The 19,736-nt window shown below is 33.5% G+C and overlaps 2 protein-coding genes across 11 annotated transcripts in view; both read left to right on the top strand.

The window, feature by feature from the left end:
* LOC106677194 (putative lysozyme-like protein) overlaps positions 1-678 on the top strand; it is a 6,598-nt gene extending 5,920 nt beyond the window's left edge. Inside the window, exon 3 of the mRNA XM_067048853.1 lies at positions 188-678. Coding sequence (XP_066904954.1) covers positions 188-678 — 491 coding nt within the window. The remainder of the gene's footprint in view (positions 1-187) is intronic.
* Positions 679-7,948: 7,270 nt separating this feature from the next.
* LOC106677187 (probable serine/threonine-protein kinase kinX) overlaps positions 7,949-19,736 on the top strand; it is a 27,223-nt gene continuing 15,435 nt past the window's right edge. For 6 of the 10 annotated variants that reach the window (XM_067048887.1, XM_067048883.1, XM_067048884.1 and 3 more), the window contains exons 1-3: positions 13,607-13,945; positions 16,279-16,395; positions 18,839-18,934. In XM_067048887.1, coding sequence (XP_066904988.1) covers positions 13,817-13,945; positions 16,279-16,395; positions 18,839-18,934 — 342 coding nt within the window. In that variant the 5' untranslated portion in view covers positions 13,607-13,816. Of the gene's footprint in view, positions 8,076-8,198; positions 8,244-10,643; positions 10,791-13,606; positions 13,946-16,278; positions 16,396-18,838; positions 18,935-19,736 lie in introns of those variants that run through there. The other 4 variants (XM_067048888.1, XM_067048885.1, XM_067048886.1 and 1 more) reach the window with 4 other exon arrangements.

Genomic DNA, 19,736 nt, shown 5'->3' with positions numbered 1-19,736 from the left:
CCCTGTTTAAACATTTCCGCCTCAGGAAATTCGATCTCGGGCTTAGAAAATATATTCTCTGGTTCACGTGATCTAATTTCCCGATTAGGTAATCAAAACCCCGGTTTAAACTTTTCCGGCTCAGCAAATCCGATTTCGGTCTTAGGAAATATATTCTCTGGTTCACGTGATCTAATTTCCCGATTAGGTAATCAGATACCCGGTTTTAGAAATTCCGACTCAGCAAATCCGATCTCTGGTTTTGGAATTCAGGACTACGTTTCTGGAAATCCTAACTCCGGTCCAGGAATTTCGGGTTACGTCTCAAGAAATCATAACTCCGACTCAGGAATTTCGGGCTACGGCTCAAGAAATCCTTACTCCAGCTTAGGAATTTCGGGCTACCGCTCAAGAAATCCTCAATCCGGTTCAAGAAATCCTCAGTTTGTGAAATCCAAAGTCCGGCTCCTCTCTCAAAGAAATTCGGGCTTGAATCTTGCGAAACCATTAGCAACTTTTGGCAATCTGATATCCAGGGTAGGCAAATCGTTGCTCGGTTTTAGAAGTTCGATCTCCGGTTTAGGAAATCCTGTTTCCGGTTCAGGAAATCCGGGCACGGTTCAGGAAATCCAATCTAAGAAGTTAATTCCCCAGTTTAGGAAATTAGGTCTGAAGATTCCAGCTAAATACAATATATAATAAACAGTTTTCCGTTATTGTCAATAGAAATAAATAAATTGTACTAAAAATAATTAAACGGACCCATTTGTTTTTGCCTTATCATTTCAACTTATTCTTTGATGTAAGATCCGTTTTACCGTTTGTTAGTTATTCATTTTCCCAGGGCTTAGAGGACTCAACAGGTGTAATAAAGCTCACTAGCAAAACATTTTGTTAACCAAAGAATTGTATTTTTGTAGCATTTTTATAAATAAAAAAACAAAACAAATTTACGGTATAGGATGCTACGTAACTTATGGTACAGGTAAGTAAAGCGTGCTCGACAATCTCTGGAACTCGACAACTTGGCTATATAATAAGGGTTGATGTTTTTGCCATTTTAGATTAAGCTTGGAGCCATCAACCCCCCACCGATTTCTTCGTTCTTATGAGTTTTTTTATTGAATATCGCGTCTTCACCGGTCCTCACTCCGATGGATTCAACCAGACTTCCACTCTAAGTCATGTGCTGTCAATTTTCTTCCTGCAGAAGGAGGTCGTTTAGTTTCCCCCTGCGTATAACTTTTTTTATATTGCATTTTTCATTATAGTGGGAGGGGGAGGGGGTTATCTATAGGTGACTATATTTTAACAATATCTGGGGGTGTCAATTTTTCATTTCATAGGTCGACCAAAGAAAAGAAAAACACCAGACTGGGTTAAAACCAGCGCCATGCAAAGAACAGTACCTCCACAGCTACGGTCGGCCCCCTTTGCGACTTAAAGGACGCTACATCGAATACACACTTAATGATTTACTTTTTTATTGTAAAATATAATGTTACATAAACATTGAAACTAACTTCTTACAAACGAGGAAGAACTCAGCTGAAGGCAGAGGACGTTATCTCATAAGCCTAGTAACTATCCAAATAATCTTCTGCCCTTTGGCCAAAATGTATACATAAAAATAACTATAGTAGGAGGATGCTAAACTGAAAGAAGGAGTCTTTGTCTAATCGAATTTTTTGTGGCCAATTGGTGGGGGACAAAGAGAATTCATCTAATTGGTTTTCTTTAAATTAGAATGAGAAGACTTTAGAAAACCCCAATGATATCCGTAGATTGCTTAGCTATTAATGTGGGTAATATAAAAACCAATGAGATCCAAGCTACAAGGGGAAAAAGCATTTTTGAAAGAGGGATACGATGGACTATGGGAACTAACTTGCATATATTAAACATAAAATAGTTAGACAGATGCGAGTCCCCTGTGAGCTCACAGTTTGGACCTGCTTAATGCTCAGTTCTTGCCTTCAATAGTGATTAAGTAGAATTCTATGATTTGACAAAGAAACAGGTTTACTTCCTTTGGTCTCGAAGCGGCCTGTTTGGTCATATGTTCAGAACAATTATCTAATTTATAACAAGAGCAGTTGAAGGCTGTTATGTTATGTAATAATAGATGTTAAATTCTATTAATAACAATAGCGTTCCTCGTGAGACACGTTTCATATCCTCTCCCAAGTGACTCGCATATTTCATATCGCAGCCATTCGCTTGTCTTCAGCCTGTGCGAGAGATTCAGATTCCTTGCAGAGGATGCATACCCCAAAATAGCCCAAACCTCTTCCTGACTTATGACTGTTGGGTATCTGAGGCCACAAAATGGGGTCCGATATGACTCAGTCCATTAAAAGCTAGATTTCCTTCAGACGTAGTCAGAGTGAGACTACAGAGCAGATTTCTAGGAATACTCCCCAGTACTCCGGTAAGTTGGAAAACACCAAATTAAGTTTTAACAGTCATTATAATACCTATACTTTGCTACCACGAAATTTTTATTTTTTCCTTTTCTTAATCGTGGCACCAAAATCATCAACACGTACGCAGTTGAGTTTGTTTCATAAATGTACGTTTCATCTCTCTGTTTTAATCAAATGTTATACCAAATTACATTAGTGATAATCTTTAGGAATGCGTGTTCCACAATTAATTTTGTGATTTTGGAAGAAAACAATAGTCTCAGTTATTAAAAAGATGTGCTTTGTTAAGCAGTTTTTTTTGTTCAAGTAGAACACAAATTATTCTTTCATTGGTGCATATACGCTGACAATAATAACATTATAAAACTTTTCTGATCCTTTTTCCTGAACTGCTTTCATTACGGTATCTCTCAAATCTTTTTCACCAAGTAACACTCATCATGGCCAAATCGTTACATATCATTCACACCTGCTATTTCAAAAGAATTGAATGAGGAGGGCTGGAACAAGACCAATAAAGGTGTATTGATTTTAGAAGAAGGTTCGAAAGTAAATTACTAAAGGGTGTCATTCAAAGTAGTAAAAAGAACGTTAACAAGGTTTGACAGTCAATACCAGCCGATGTTTTAAAAATAACGGTCAGTTGAATTAAATATAAAATATTATCTAAAAGAAAAATTGCCTATGTTTTGTTATTATTAATAATTATTCGGAGAAATGATTCAATTGTTTCGTAAACTGTTCAACAGGTACAGAAAATGATCTTGAAAAGGAAGTATTGAACAATTTGTGGGAAGTGCATTTTATTTTACATAAACCTAAGATTTTCTCTCATTTTTCATTCAGTGATAATTTTTTTCAAAGCTACCAGTCCTAGAAAAGTAGCACATTTTGAAGTAGTTTGGTTGGGGATCTATACAGTTTTTCAAAAATCTGTTTTTGTTTTTTTTCGAAACCAGGAGATTTATACGCATTATTAATATACACAGTTTCAGGAGTTATCATATGCTTTCTACCGTTTTCTATTAAAAATGAGGAATTTATTGTTAACTAATGGTACATTACGTTTAATTCGATGTATTGTCCATCGGCAGCCACTGTCTTTTCTCATCTTTCTGGCATACCACGTCAGAAGAACTCTTCATCTTTTGAGGCTACAATCGAATCGACCCAATTGTTGTATTTTTATGCGACGTAAAACAATGCTCAAACAGACTATGAGCCATCGACCAGTACAAGTGGTAATGGGAAGAGGATATGCCTGGTGAATACAGCGGATGGATTTCCAAATTAAGTGTTATTAAATAGGTTTTACGGACGAGCATTATGGTATAGGCAAATAATTTCTGGAGAAGTAACAGCCACGTTTTTCATTGAGTGTTTGACTCTATTTCATGAATTGTGTTTGGTAGAGTTCTCCAGTAACGGTTAGAGCAAGTAAAAAAGCATGAGTTTTTATATAAATATTCTGCTTGGCTGTTAATTTTATAAGACGACAAGATGGTCTCCATGATTTTCCTTTCTTTGGGTTATTGTGAGGGATTTATTTTTGATCACTTGAATAATTTCTGGAGAAGTAACAGCCACGTTTTTCATTGAGTGTTTGACTCTATTTCATGAATTGTGTTTGGTAGAGTTCTCCAGTAACGGTTAGAGCAACTAAAAAAGCATGAGTTTTTATATAAATATTCTGCTTGGCTGTGAATGTTATAAGACGGCAAGATGGTCTCCATGATTTTCCTTTCTTTGGGTTATTGTGAGTGATTTATTTTTTATCACTAATGCAAACAACCTTTTTTTTAAGGCTTCAGTTTATATAGAACCCGATTTCCTTGGTCTCATTATTCTCTACGATTTTAAATGTTGTGACTCACTGGTTGATTAACTTTTTGCTAATGTTAATGCAAGTTCTTTTTTTGTTTGGAATGAATCATCCTCCAATAATACTTCCGCTTCTGTCTTAGTACACTTTCCACCTTCCACTACATTCTTTGTCTTCCACGTCAAACTCACCTTTCTAAACTTTTAAACATTCAGGGCAACTTATCTCACTCAAGGCAGCCTCACAATACGCTTCTACAAGCATTCAATGCGCCCCAGCTGCAGATTCCATCAAATTTAAGAATTTAGTCATAAGTTCTCGGTAATGACACTTATTTGGCACAAAACCTGACGTTTCCAAACGAAAAAAAAATGATATGATGCTCATACGGATTCACTATAATAACACAAGATTATGTTCTTACTAGATGATCAAACTTATTGTTTTACTGCTTACAATTTCAACAAAACCTTCTGGTGGAGCCATAATTTGTCAAACGGCAGACACTTATTTATACATTAACATTTTTTTAAATTTATTTTAGTAAATATCATTGACTAGTAAAGGGTACTCAAAAATATTAATGATGGTTCTCTTTATTCGAGCACTGAGTTGCTCGAGAAACATTATTATAGTACCTAAAAAAAAAAAAATGTTTTCCTGTAACACAAATAACTATTGAGAGATTATAGCCACTTATTTGAAAGCTAATGAAATCCTCTACAATAAAAAATCAAAATCATCTAAATCGGAACAATAATAGCAAATATTTTTACTATAGATCTATAGACGGAATATAATTACAAACAGCCGTATAACATCATGAACAATATGTTTATAATATAATAATAAAGATACGCAACAAAATCCCGCCTCCAAGAACGGATAGGTGTACGAGGTAGAATTATTTCCATAGTCAGATTTGTTTGTACTTAAATTATATTTTTATGCAAATATTAGCCTGGGAAGCTTTAAAGCCGTTGAAATCCTCAAGCTATCCGGAGGGCAGGTGGAAAGAAGGTTATGATAAAAATTAAACATTATTTGTGCATAAGTCAATTCTTTTTTCCATTTTCAGTTGGTTATAGCTGTGAATGGTGTTTAAACCCACACTACAAACAACCATTAAAATAGGACTATTATTAGCAATGATTCGGACTATTGAAATTTTTACCCGTTTTTAAATGTACTGAAGTATTTGGGACCTGTCCCTTGGAAATCTTCTGACCCGCTAACATCTCGTCGGCGGTCCTCTGCATCATCCACTGCAGCATTGGTCCATTGCCCAGCGACTGTCGAATGTTCCGGATGCCCTATTCCAGTGTACATTCAATTACGAAGCCGAAATCGCGGCATGTGCCGACATACTGGGAATGAATCAGGGCTACCAAAGTGTGAGAGCTCTACGGCAGTCGTTGCGTGAGAATGCTTTCGAAGAATAGGCCAATTGCAGGTGGCAGGGTATTGGTGTTCGCCGTTTCAAAGAGACCCCGAAAGAAAATAGATATGTATGTGAGAAGCAGATACTGTCGGGGTCAGAATGGGTGAACGCCCTGAAACTAAATATCAACTATGCACCCCTGCGTGGAGTCCCAGGGGCCAGTGGACAGCAAGGAGAAGTTGGGTCCCTCTGTCGCAAATGCGGCAGAAGGTTTGATACAGCAGCCCATGTGCTGGGAAAATGACCTAACAATTCCCTCCTTATAACACGGCGGCACCATAGGGTCAAAGAAGAATTGACAAATTTCCTTGAAAGAAAAAGACTTCACCTGCTTCGAGGAGGTTTATTGCGCTGACACCGACGGATCCGTAAGATACGCGACGGTATTGTCGCATTTACAAAAGTCGGTGGCACGGCTCTGGTCTTGGATCCGACGGTAAATTTGAGAGTAATGACCTCGAACAGGAAGGTGGAGTGGAAAGGGAAAACAAGGAAATATATGAAAAATGCGTTCCTTTCCTTAAGGGGAAAATCCGCGAGGCCTTCGGAGAGAGAGAGTTCACCGTGAGAGGCCTCTGGTTTGGATCTCGTGGAACAATACCAGATAGAACAAGGAGCTTCTTAGAAGGTCTAGGTGTTAGCATTGGGGATATTGCAATCTTAGCAGAAAATATTATTTTGGACTCCCTGGGGATCATACATCATCACCTGCAATGGAATTAGCTCTAGTTTATTTATTGTTTTATTCATTTATTTTAGTACGTGGACCTGTCGATTTGTGTGTTTTAACTTATTTATTCATTAAATTATTTTATTATTATTATTATTTTTATTTATTTTTTTTTACTTATTTATCCAATCTAGTATTTCTTTTAACCAACTTTTTATTATATTTTCCTTTCAATCTATGGATTAGTTTTGTTTTGGTAAAATGTATTTATTTGTTTGTTTTACTGTAAACTGATCTACTGCTGTGACTAGTATTTCTCTGGTTTGATCTCGCACTGCCGTCTGATAGTGAATTTGTTTATTCGGGTCACTGGGGAGGATCTGAGAAGGGGAATTCGGGAGAGTGAATTTGTCGATCAAATGAAATAAAAATTGTGAAATGGAATGGACAAGAGGGGGAAAGAAAAAAAGGAATAAATTGAAATCTTTGTATTTGGTGTGTATACTGAAATTTGTAATTGTAAAAGAAAAAAAAAATGTTTTCTATTTTATTATACCATGTAAAAATATGTAATTTATATATGTCCGAGCACGGATTTATAAGTATGCTGTGTGAGATAGCAACCCGATGTATTTGGGCAGCATGAATGAATAAAGTATTTTTCTCTCTCTCTCTCTCTCTCTAAGAATGAACATTGATAAGAACTCTCAGGGTTCTTCATTAAACACATGTCACTAGTAAAATATCTATTGTGTCTTTTAGTTTGTTCTGATACAGGGAGGTTGCTGCGCTGTGGGATCTTAATGGGCCAATTTTATCTCGATGAATCTGCATTGTGCCTCTTTGACTCTGAATGTAACATTAAGCTTTTAAATTACTTCGTTTGATTACAAATCAACATTTCAGGTTAGGAAAAATCAAAGGATTTGATTGCATATATACACCAATTAAAGTTACCAACAACATTGTCTTTCGAAGAGTATTTCGATTAACTTAATAATATGCGATTAATATGGAATAAGAGTATTTAAAATTTGTATTACCAAAATATAAAAAAAAAATAAATAAAATAAAACGTAGTTGATGCAACCACTTCGGGTTCTTGGAGTTCTTACTTTTTAGTGTGATTAAGTGGTAAATATAACTTCCCCAGAGTTGTAGCTACAGTTTTTATTCCGGATACCACACCATTTGAGGCAGTTACAACTAGCTTTTTTTTAATTACATGGATTTATATTTATATGGATGCTAAAACTACATCGCAGTGTCCACGTTTTATTTACCTCAATTAATAATTGATATACAATTTTAAACAGTGTTCATTTAATCCCTACATATGCTCAAATGTTGTAACAGCTAACCAATACAGTGTCCTCTAGTAACCAAATAAAACTTGTTGGAGGATAATAATAGACTATTACTGATCTATATTATTGAATTATCAATTCAATAAGGCTTTTAACGTAGTCTATAATGCTAACCGAAAGTCGATATTTGCTTTGGAACAAACGTGTTGAAACCAAAATACAAAACTATGCTTCAATACTTGGTTCAGGATCACCCTGAAAGATTCGACGTAACAACGTGAGTGTAATTGATTATTAATTTTATTTAATGAGCCCATATGATTTGACACATGTGATTGGTGAGGCCATTTCTTGTGTACACAAGATGCAGGCATTCAAAATTACCAGTAGTTAACCCCATTTCCGCGAGTCATCAACATGCCTCTAAAATGTAAGTTGCAAAACTGAAAGCAGTTTTTCAATGCACGTCAGAAGCTAGTGGATATATGTTCTCCTTCTGTTAATAACTTTGGGATATTCTGTTCAATATTAATTTATACTTTTTTTTTGGCAGATTTCGAATGCGTGTTTACAGAAACCGGTGATTATATGCTGGTGGTAAGTTTATTTTACACTTTATGAACTTAGAAATTATAAGTTAGCTAAAGAATTTTTTTTTTTACATTTGTACACGATTTCATAAAAAAAAAAAAAAAAAATTAGAAAAAGCCTTTGGCCATGGACATTAAGATTAAAACTTAAAAGATACTTGTAAGATGATTTATTTTGACTTTAGGGCAACTAATCTTGTAATGTCACATATTTCTGGTACTGCTGATCGATTAAGTGATTAAGAAGTAAATTAGATAAAAATGTTATTATATGAAGTGGTTCCCGAATGTGTTGGAGGTTCAGCCCCTCTTCCTCCCTGATAATGTTTAATAAATGGCTTTTGAGAAAATTTATACAGCTCACCGTGGGGCCTCCTCGCTATTGGAGATTACTGAAACCTGATTATTAAATATCTTTCTAATGTTTGAGTCCCAATTGAAAGATTTTACGGGTCGATCCACAATATAAGTGTCTCATAATCAACTAGTAATAGGGAAGTCGCTCCGAGTCGTAAGAGGGCTATATGCCCGGCTTTGGTATGGGTTGAGAACGAAGATGAGCAAAAATTAGTTATAGTTGAAACTAATAGCTACAATTAGGACACGATCCTTATTCATGAATGAATCATTGATAAATAAATACCGTATCCATGACTATTTTAGCTATTAGTTTCATAGTTTCCTAACTCTGGTTGAGAATCACTATCCTTGCCCGTAGCCTCTGTCATTTCAAAGCAAAATTTACAAAAGCACATACATTATAGATAGGTTTCCGAAAATGAGCTAAATCTGCAATGTTTTTGCCAGTATTAAATAAATAAATTATACCTATTAATGTACATAAATATATAATATTACAAGATTCGTAAAATTCTCATAAATACTCTATAGATTGTAAGATAAAACAGATTAGATAAAATAGCAGCTTTTGTAAATAATTAATTTGAAACAGGTTCATTATGAATGAAATATTCAATATCTAAGTAATATCTCCAAAATTTTCAAATATTATTCAATGTAATCTTGTACCATATATTTTGCCTTACTCTTGGGAGGATAAGGAATCTATCTCTTTCGGATCTTCTACTAGATCCGGAATTGAATGGCACATAAAATAACATCAATCACTAGATTTGATTGTTTTTATCCCAATATTAAATTCATTTTTCACAGCATATCATTTTATTCGTTATTAAGTATCTGTAAATTCTTTAAAGGGTTTAAAAGGCAGCGATGGAGGGAACCGTCTCCATAAGAAGAAGAAGGAAGCACGATTATCACTGGGACTTTATTTAGTTGATTGATTTGCTCTGATAAAATCTAATATAAACTCATAAAATTAAACTTAAAATGATAAAAATAGTCAATATTGCTCAAAATGAAATAAAAATGATTGCTAAAATTACTAAAAGATTTTTTATACCTTTTATTGCACAACTTTAATAATAATAAATTACTTTTCATACAAATAAAATTATTTATTTAATTTTTTAAAGGAGAATTCCATTTGTTATATCCTCATTATATATTTTATTTTAGTACTTTTTTTTTTATATAGATAACAAGGGTATTTTAAATTATTTTGGCATGAATACACTGATACTTAAAGAAGATGAATTTCATTGTACATCATTTTTTAACAAAACTAGAGGCGGATCTCAGCTCATTCTGTAACAAACCTCAACTTGATTAATATGGACTTAAATTAATTGAAAAAAAATAAGGTGTTTTTCTAGAAGTTAAAAATCTGTGAAGAAGGCTGTGTATTTATTTATTTAAAACTGATAAAACAAAACGGGAATAGTTCAATATTTTAAGAAAAACAAAACTTGGGTTAAGCCCGTAAGAAGCCCCCATCAAATGGTTCTAACAAACATTTTACTTGTTTTAAAGAAAAATTTGTCTAATTTACTGTGATGCCATTTATAATTACCTACCCTATTTAATAATATGTGACTTTCATATATACATATCAATTTTCTCTTTTTCGGTTGAGAATAAGAGCATTGTCTATGTGGACATTTTTTTTGTAGCTTTGGAGGTCTACCTTAACCTCCTCAAATATTTTTAAAGACTTAGGGGACATCCTGTTTAAAAAATAAAAAGCTATACGACATATTTGGCTTTCGTTTACAATATTTTATTTTATTGTTTCGCTATGTTGTATTTAATGTTTCGAATAAATATTTTAAAGATTTACATCATTTAATTCTGCCTATGATTTTCAAGTTTAGTTGGATTGGTGCAATAAGGGGGCTGCTCCAACACAATAAGCACTGATCAAAAGTAATTATTATAATTATCATTAGCAAGGAAATAAACAATAATATTATCAATCAAAATAATCTATTTATAAAATAATTGTTAAATATTTTAATTGTAAAATAAAAATGTGTTTGTTCTAAACGTTGGGTATTGTCCTACCGCGAACCCTCCTTCAGCCGGATGATAAGATGGGAGAGGTGGTGAAGGCTATGGAAGTCATGTGCTCCCAGGGGTTCCCGCCCAATATGGCCAGGGATCGCATTCTTGAAATATTCTTCTCAAAGGGGCAGGTGAGTTACCATTACACATTACCATATCTCTTTACAAAGTAAATAATTATAAATTTCCTTTGGTCATGAGTTCTGCATACGCTTAAATCCCTCTAAGCAACCATTTCCAGCAATTGTTTACTTTTTCTTCGAGATCATAGTACCTCGAATTTGTTTTCTGAGTATCCTTAGAGGACTATGAAAATTATATTTGTGATTATAATAAAGAATTATATCATAAATGTAATTTTCTTATTTTAATCATAATTATAATTATAAACTAATTATAGTTCAAGTTATACTCGTTTTAATTTTTATTCCTACACATTATAAATGTCTTGTTTTTACCAATGCTCATTTTCAAAGTCAATCCTTCTCACTCGGACTCACCCCACTAAGACCCCCATGGAGCAACGGTCCTATTTCACTTTTGAAATATTTGGTTAGTACGAGAAGAGGAGACTTACGATGGTTTAATCGAATAATATTTGAAAAGCACCTGAAATAGAAAAACGGCGTGATCTATGAAGTAATATACTGTCATGATTGGAGAAGTTTGTCGGAGGGTGCGGCCAGCAAAGAACAACATAAATAAACAAAACCATATTTATTATTTATGTTTTATGCCGACGTTTCGACCTGAGTTTCAGGTCTTCATCAGGGGTTATGGCGTAGAAGGTAGGCCTAAAACAGTTTTATCCTGCCCTGATTTCATCACATCCATGGTAGATTTCATTTCCCTAAGAATTGACCAAAAAATCTTCCATATCTGCAGCCTAACCGTGTGATAACTGTCCCTAACCACTTCTTCTTCCAAGTAACTCAATATTTCACTTTCTATCCAGAATAAACAAAAAATGATTTTTTCTCATTTTCTTACCCAAAATCCTGCTTCTGACACCAGTTGTCGAGTGTTATCGGGGCTATGAAACAAATCACAAAGAACAGAAACAAAAATAATTTTTTTAATGCAAAAAAGCGAAAATATTAACAAGACTTGAACTAACCTAGAGCTACTCTTCTGTTTATTTTACACCCTGTCCGAAAAAAAAGCTGTTTTAATTCATGGATAATTTCAATTAAAATCGATCGATCAGATAACATCATTACAATACTAGTATATATGTGTAGTATATATGCATGCATTTATGTATATGTAATATATAGTAATAAAAATCATTAAAAAAATTGAATTCGAGTTTTCGACTGAAATATGTTTTGAGGTTCCCTGATTCTGAAAAACCTAGTCGCCCAAATGGTCTTTGTGAGTCAGTGAACAGCCTCGTTCAAAAACGAAAAGTCGTGAGAAACTGAAATTAAATATTTATGGCTGGTACATGCCGGGGGTAGCTTTTTCGCTGAAATCGACCTACTAACTTAAAAGAATCGATTTTTCACATTTTTTTTCGATTTTCTCCAAAACTGCTGAAGGGAAAAGCTAACTCTTAATTGCAATAAGGCTTCGTTATCGTCTGTTATTGTATTTTAAAAATGTAAAATTTATATTTATTATAACCACCATGAGAAACCATAAAATGTAGTAGCAGAAAAATAAAAATTTATAATCATAATTGTCGCCTTATCTAGTCTTCCACAAAAATGGCGTTAACTTAAACACGAACCTACCAATCTACACTAAACTTGGGGATGTCAGTTGGTTAGTGAGTGAAAGTTCTCTGATGCCCGCTCCGCAATAGATTTTTATAAAGTTATTCTATAACAAAATAAAATAAAATTATGTAGACCATGTCTTTTTTTAAATGGAGAAATAAGAGAGATGAAGAATAAACAAAACCATAGATCTCAATATTATATTATCTTAAACACTTACATTAATGGTTAGAGAATAATCTCAATAATAAAAGAAAGAGTCCCTCACAACTCAGAAGTCAAATTACAACTAATATAACTTTCAGCAAACTAGGATAAATATGCGCACTCTCACTTTTATTATCACTGTCCCCGAAAAACAAAAAAAAACCTTCCCTCGCTCTCGCTTGTCAGTGTTGCCCACGCAGTGTAGCCATCTCACAGACCATAAACCCAATAAAATTTTGATAAGAGTTTTAATCAAAAGTAGCATATAATGTATAAACAGCCGATCGAGTTTTGACATTTCAATGTGCTACATTTGACGCATTTTTAAGAGATGCTAGGATAATTGCTGATTATGTATCATGTATGTTTACTACAATCTAAGCCACTTCAACATGGCACTAGTAGAATAGGCCGTAGTGAAATGGCGAATAGTCGTAGTATTGTAACGACAGCATTGGCTTTCTCTGAAAATACTCCAGTGGCTGCCAATAACCAATTTTGAGTAGGAACTGCTAGGATCGGTGAGAACATGGAGGTAGAGGATACGAAGAAGATTACGACGAAGCTTTTAATGAGGCTGTTACTGAAATTGTGATGTAAATTGGAAATCAAAATGACTTACACAGGATAGTACTTAGTACATTTCTGAAGATAAACTTTGTTTTTTAGGCTCCGTTATACACTAAGAAAAGGGGAATGGGAGTGTAAATTAACTAGTGTTATTTCATTTAGTTTAGTCCACAAGATTCATAATTATTAATCCGTTTTTCTAAAAATATTTGTTTTTAAGTGTATCATTTTCTTTTTTATATATACTTCGTATTATATTATTTTTACTTTTTATAAACCTATTTTACTTTTTACTTGAAAAATTATTTTTCTTTATGGAGTATTTTAAAAATGTAAGAGAAGCGTTACAGTACCCAAAAATTATTATTTTTATCTTGAAAGGTATTACGAGTCCATGAGTTGTGTTTTTATTTACCGAATAATAATTCACATATCGTAACATATGTTTTAATAATACACCAATTTCCAAAAAGAATTATTTAGACATTACTAATAGGCTAAGTAGAAAACTGATGTCTAAATATTAAACAATCAATCCTTTCAATGGTTGCTTATCTGACCAATGCATCTTAGAGTCTAATCAAAGGTTTGGAAAGTTGTGTGAGGCTTACTAGCAACGAACACTAATCCAGTGATGATACAACCAGAAAGCTAAGTAAATGAGTTGCAATATGAAATTAGACATTTTTCAAAATCATTTACAGTCAGAAAATTCAAATGTAGAAGAAAATCGCAAAACTGAAGCCAAGGTAGAAGAGGTTTCCAAAACTATGACTCACCTTCATGAGGTAAGATATTTCCTTCATTTATTCTCTTAGCGTTCTTATTTTTCTACGATAAAAAGCGTCGGCAATATTTTCAGATAAACGAATCTATCCTGGAGCGTAATCTAATATTTGTATTATGCTGGATACTAATTGCCGAATTAGGATAATGACTTTTCATAGTCTGGTAATTTGAGGTTTGGATTTGGCGGGACATACAGGGGTCGTTTTAAAAATTAAAAGAGTTCTTCTTCAACTTTTTTACCTCCAAAAATTCTGACGAGAATTTTTCTTTCAAAGATCAGGAGCTCTTTTTTAGAAGCCTTAGTTGTTTTCTAACACTCAGACCCATATAGAAGCCCGGCGCGTATCAATGTAGGGTGTTTTTTTAAGCCCGATAGAACTTGAAATTGTAAAAAATAACACAAAAAATTAAATTGTAATCAAAATTTTTTTTTTATTCGAAAGATCAATACGTGACATTAACATTTGAAAATGATTTCGGGCATATGGGCACCGCGGCTGTTCTTGACGAAGCGCATTCGGGAGTTGGCAACTGACCCGTTGTTTTATCGCAAAATTGTGTTCAGCGATGAGCGCATTTTTGGCTTAACGGGTTTGTTAATAAGCAAAATTGCCGCATATGGAGTGAGACCAATCCACAAGAGACCCTACAGACTCCATTACATCCAGAAAAATGCACCGTTTGGTGCGGTTTTCACGTTGGTGGCATCATCGGACCTTATTTCTTCAAAAGTGAGGCCGGAGCTCGCGTTACGGTCAATGGAGATCGTTACCGCACCATGATCAATGATTTTTTGTTTGAAAATATGGATGACATTGATCCGGAGGAGATGTGGTTTCAACAGGATGGCGCTACGTGCCATACGGCGAACGCAACCATCGACTTATTGAAATCAAAATTTGGCGATAAGTTGATTTCGAGAAATGGACCTGTCAATTGGCCTCCAAGGTCGTGCGATTTGACACCTCTCGATTATTTCCTGTGGGGCTACGTGAAGTCACTGGTTTATGCTGATAAACCAGTAACAATTGACGCCTTGGAGGCCAGCATTGTTCGTGTTATTCGTGACATACGGCCAGCAGTGCTCAAGTGGCCCAAAATTGGACGTCCAGAATGCGCTTCGTCAAGAACAGCCGCGGTGCCCATATGCCCGAAATCATTTTCAAATGTTAATGTCACGTATTGATCTTTCGAATAAAAAAGAAATTTTGATTACAATTTAATTTTTTGTGTTATTTTTTACAATTTCAAGTTCTATCGGGCTTAAAAAAACACCCTTTATTATTATTATATTATACTGTTTTCTTAGGCCAAACAAGCATCGGTTCGCTGCAAGATTCGCCTTCTGATCTTAACATGGGGGTCATTATCCTAAGTGACTATGAAACCTTGGTAGATGCACTCCGGAACCTTCTCGAAGTTGCGACCCCATGGTTACAGGGAACCTCCTGTGTCACAGTGTACTTGATTTCTAATCCAATTTTTCTTGCTTTATCCTTCAATTCTAGAAAAGCCTCGGTCCCGGTCTGAAGAGACCACCACATGATGCCTATAAATCATTCGTATAGGTCAACAATTAGATTAGTGTATTATATTGCCAGCGTCTCTAATATATTCCCCTCAAATGCCATAGACCAGTTGAACAGGCCAGTGCGTCCCCTTGCCCAAGTTCTTTTCTCGCATCAAATTTCAAGGATCTTTTTCCATTTATCAAAAATATGAGCTTCTGAAGTATGCTCAATTTTCTTGAGCTCCATGTTAGATGATACCTATTTGATCTATGAAAAGGTTGTGAGTTTTAAATTCACACCATCTTTCAAGGATGGTCCGTAAATAGTATATCTGATCTGAGGTGGATTCCTTTCCTGAAGCCACACTGGTACGAACCGAGTTCACCTTCAGCCGATGTGGAGCAAGAAACGTACAATAAAACAGAAATTATAAGGTATTATCTCAAATATTTTGGTACAGGAATGTGTGAGATATCTCGATAGTTGCTGCATGCAAACCTATCACCTTTTTTGTGAATAGTAAATGTAATTAACTTATTCCAATCAGTGGGTATTGCTTAATTTGTTCCTGTAACGAGGAGAGACACTTTTTGTTTTTCTAGTTTAGCCTCAGCAATATTATCCTCATGAGGTAGGTGGCTCGATGTTTAATTCTTGGCCTTCCTGCTGGCTTCTATAACCCGAAACCGAAGGGAATGTTGATATGGTTGATCTAGCACTCAAAAAAATATTAAAGCATGCTTCAACTACTTCACAGGGATCTATTTAATCCACGGGAACAAAGTAGTAAATGATTTACTATCTTAAATGTATTAATACAGATAAATGAAGATTCATCTGACGATTCATCGAGTTCTTGCGACTTTCCGCTGCGAGAAATGAGCGTTATTCACGATCTATCTGTGAAATCAAGAGTGAAGCGATTTTTGGTATTCAAGGTAAGAACTCCACTATTAAAAAATTAAAACTAACAAGGTCGAAATTATCACGACATTGAAAAAACCTCACACAACTTTCTTCAACTTTTGTCTTAGAAATCAATTAAATTCATTATTGTTTTCGATATACTTATATATTCCATAAAATTTTATTTTACTATCAAGATATTAATTAACTTTTACAACGAAATTATTCATTATCTTTCTGGAGACTCAATTAGAGTGAGAGAGGGCTGGTGTAAAGATTATACCGTTGCCTGATAATTAGAGACTAGATTTTAGTGCAATTTCATCTTTTGTTCCCCAGCTTCAAAATCCACCAAACCTCAAAAGTAATTCGAATCATGGAAAAGGCGTTCAAATAACACAAATTTTATTTTGTATAAAGAGGTATCCCTATAATATTGCATATTTTGATTTTTTTTTCTGCATAAAATTGCACGTTTTTCTTTTTTGGGTCTAAAATATTATTTTTGGTTGCATCAAATTTAAGTGTTGATCTGAATTTGTCATAATAAACTCTTATGTATGCCAATATTTATTCATTTTTGTATATTTTTCTTATATAATTTGTAGTCTAAAATTGGACGAATTTGAGGTAAAGCAATGCATGGATTAACATATGAAGAGTCATATGCAATAAAAAAAAAGAACAATTTAACAAAGTATTAACAAGTGGCTTCGGGTAACTATGAAAAAGTCTCTCTGGAATAAGCTTGCTATAGAGAACGTTTAGTGTTATTTTTTTAACTTATAGCTCTTCATTCTTGTCTGACCGAGTTGTGAGTAGATGAAATTTTAATTTTATTTTTATATACTTAAACAATATTACCTATGCACATTATTTTAAATAAAAATCCAAACAAAAAATAAAATTGTCCGATCAATATTGTATAAATTTTTAATCAAACGTTTTCATGATTCTCTACATTGACTCATTATTTGTTAATTTTGTTAGTATGTAAATACATGATTGAAAATCTTAGCGGAAGAACATACTATGTAAAATTTTAGTGGGAATTAAAAAGGGAATTAGGTTTTATATTTTTTCTTTAACTTAAAATTGAGGTAGTTTTGATAAAAGGAATATAAAATCACTTACTAAAATTAGCTTCCTCATGGAATATAATTTTCGGATTATATGGAATCTCATCACCCTCTCACACGCTTTCTTCTTCTACAATTTTTTCTATTTTTTATTTTCACCCTCCCGTAACGTTTTCTTTATAAAGACACTTAGTCATTGCTGTAATGGTTTTTTAGTTCTAAGTTTGACCACTTTTGCGCTGCCACCATTAGGCGCTCAACCTTTCAGCGAACAGGTTGGTTTTCATTCTTCTTTTATGTTTTCTTTTCCCTTTCTTTATTTTACTCTTTCCCCTTATTTTACTTTTATCTTATTTTACTCTTTCCCCTTATTTTCTCCACTTTTATCCATTTTCCTTGCCCGCGTTATAAGTTTTGTACACTATACTTATAATTTGCCTCTTTATCATCTATTATTGTTACATATATTTTCTTCCTCTCAATTTTCATTTTCTTTTCATATTTAAATTTTAAATTAATAATAACTAATATGTTCATACTTCTTTGCATTATATAACTTTAATTTTATTTCATTTCCTTAAGTAAGTTATTGTACCCGCTTTTTCAATTACCTATGTCTACATTTTATTTCCCGCTTCTCTCATCACTTCATTTTATTAATTCTATTTTGTAAAACTATTCATTGTATGTGTAAAATTATTTTGTTTATACTTTCTTTTTATATTTTTTTATTTTTCTATACTTACTGTGGTTGTTATCTTGTTTTATTTTTAGCCCTGAAGAAGGCTAGAAACTCTAGCCGAAACGTCGGCACATTAAAATAAGTTAATCATACTTATTTGTGTTTCATTGACCGCACCCCAACCATCTTCTCCTCATTTATCATCCACGGTCAACTATCTCTCATAATTATATATGGAATATAATTTAATTTTAAAATCAGAGGAGTTTAGTTTTCTTATGTATGTTTACATAAATGTTGAGAGTATTTAGTGAGTTTAATTTGATTCAAACAAGGATATGTAAGCTTTGTATGTATTTCTATTAAAAATTAAACACTAAAGTTGATTATTGTAGGATTTAGATGTTTTCAGTTTTTACTGCACGATTATACTTATATTGTTTTTTTTTACTGCTCAAAAATTTGGTCTCTAGTTATTATGAATTTCAAAAACTTCGTGGTTCTTGTGAGAAGAACAGTAGAAGCAGTGTGTTCATTGCGATCGAACATATTGTAGTATTTTGCTAATTTGAAAATAGTGGTGCTATTATATCATATATATTAAGAGTAGTTAAAAGGATGTGTAGAGTTGCATTAATTGTTCATATGTTTAAAAAGGGGGTGAAAATGTTAACAATAATTTTTCTGTATTATGATGTATGCCTTATTTCTAAGGAACCTGACATCTCTACCATTTCCGTCAGCTCTAAGAAAGGTGGCAAAAAAGAAAAAGACATCGAAGCGCCTATTGAAGTCAAAGAAGAAAAAATGGTAACGATTACTTCATCTATTTATTTTATATGCATTTACTTCTTAGAGTCATATAATGCAATATGTGAAACAAAAAAAAAATATGTGTACAATAATAGAACATATAACATAGAAACATTTCATGCTTGGTATTTTAATGCTAATGGCACATATTTCAAGGCGTTGTGATCTTAGATAAACCCTATACATGGCTATGGTTCCAAAATGTGGTATGCGGTTGGCTGGTTGGAAATTTTTATGCTGTATACCATTTTGGTTAAACAGTGAATCAAAGAAGTTAGTGAACGAAATAGAGATGTAAGTGACCGAAACGTTAATTAAAGGTTGAGTCAGTAAGCATTATTCTGGGAAGATGGCTCCGAGTCGGGTTTGTGTGATTCTCCATCATTTAAGATAGGTTAAATTAAATTAATTTAATTTATCATTAGAATGCATTATTAAAAATGTGATGAAAACCGAAAAGGGTTAAACTTTAGATTGTAAAATACCCGTGACCAATCACGGGTATATATACCCAAATACTTATGTACGTATCCATATACTGGTATATATATATGTGACCAAATACTTGGGTAATACCCAAGTATGCTGATGATTTAGTATTATTGTGTGAGTGCGAGAAAACTAAAAATAAATAAAAATCTTTTAAGGAAGTAGATTTAGTTAAAATCTAGTAAGGAAAATGGTTTCGAAATGAATACGGAAAAACAAAACATATGTTTAGAATAGAAGTAGAAACGGGAGCAGTTTCGGTGATATAAGAGGAACTACTTTTGAACAGGTAAAGATATAGATATAGGAG

The sequence above is a fragment of the Halyomorpha halys genome, unplaced genomic scaffold (genome assembly GCF_000696795.3).
Source record: "Halyomorpha halys isolate HHAL.00 unplaced genomic scaffold, Hhal_1.1 Scaffold91.1, whole genome shotgun sequence".
In the NCBI taxonomy this organism is placed as follows: Eukaryota; Metazoa; Arthropoda; class Insecta; order Hemiptera; family Pentatomidae; genus Halyomorpha; species Halyomorpha halys.
The sequence above is the reverse complement of the archived record's forward strand: the minus strand, read 5'-3'. Positions and strand labels throughout refer to the sequence as shown.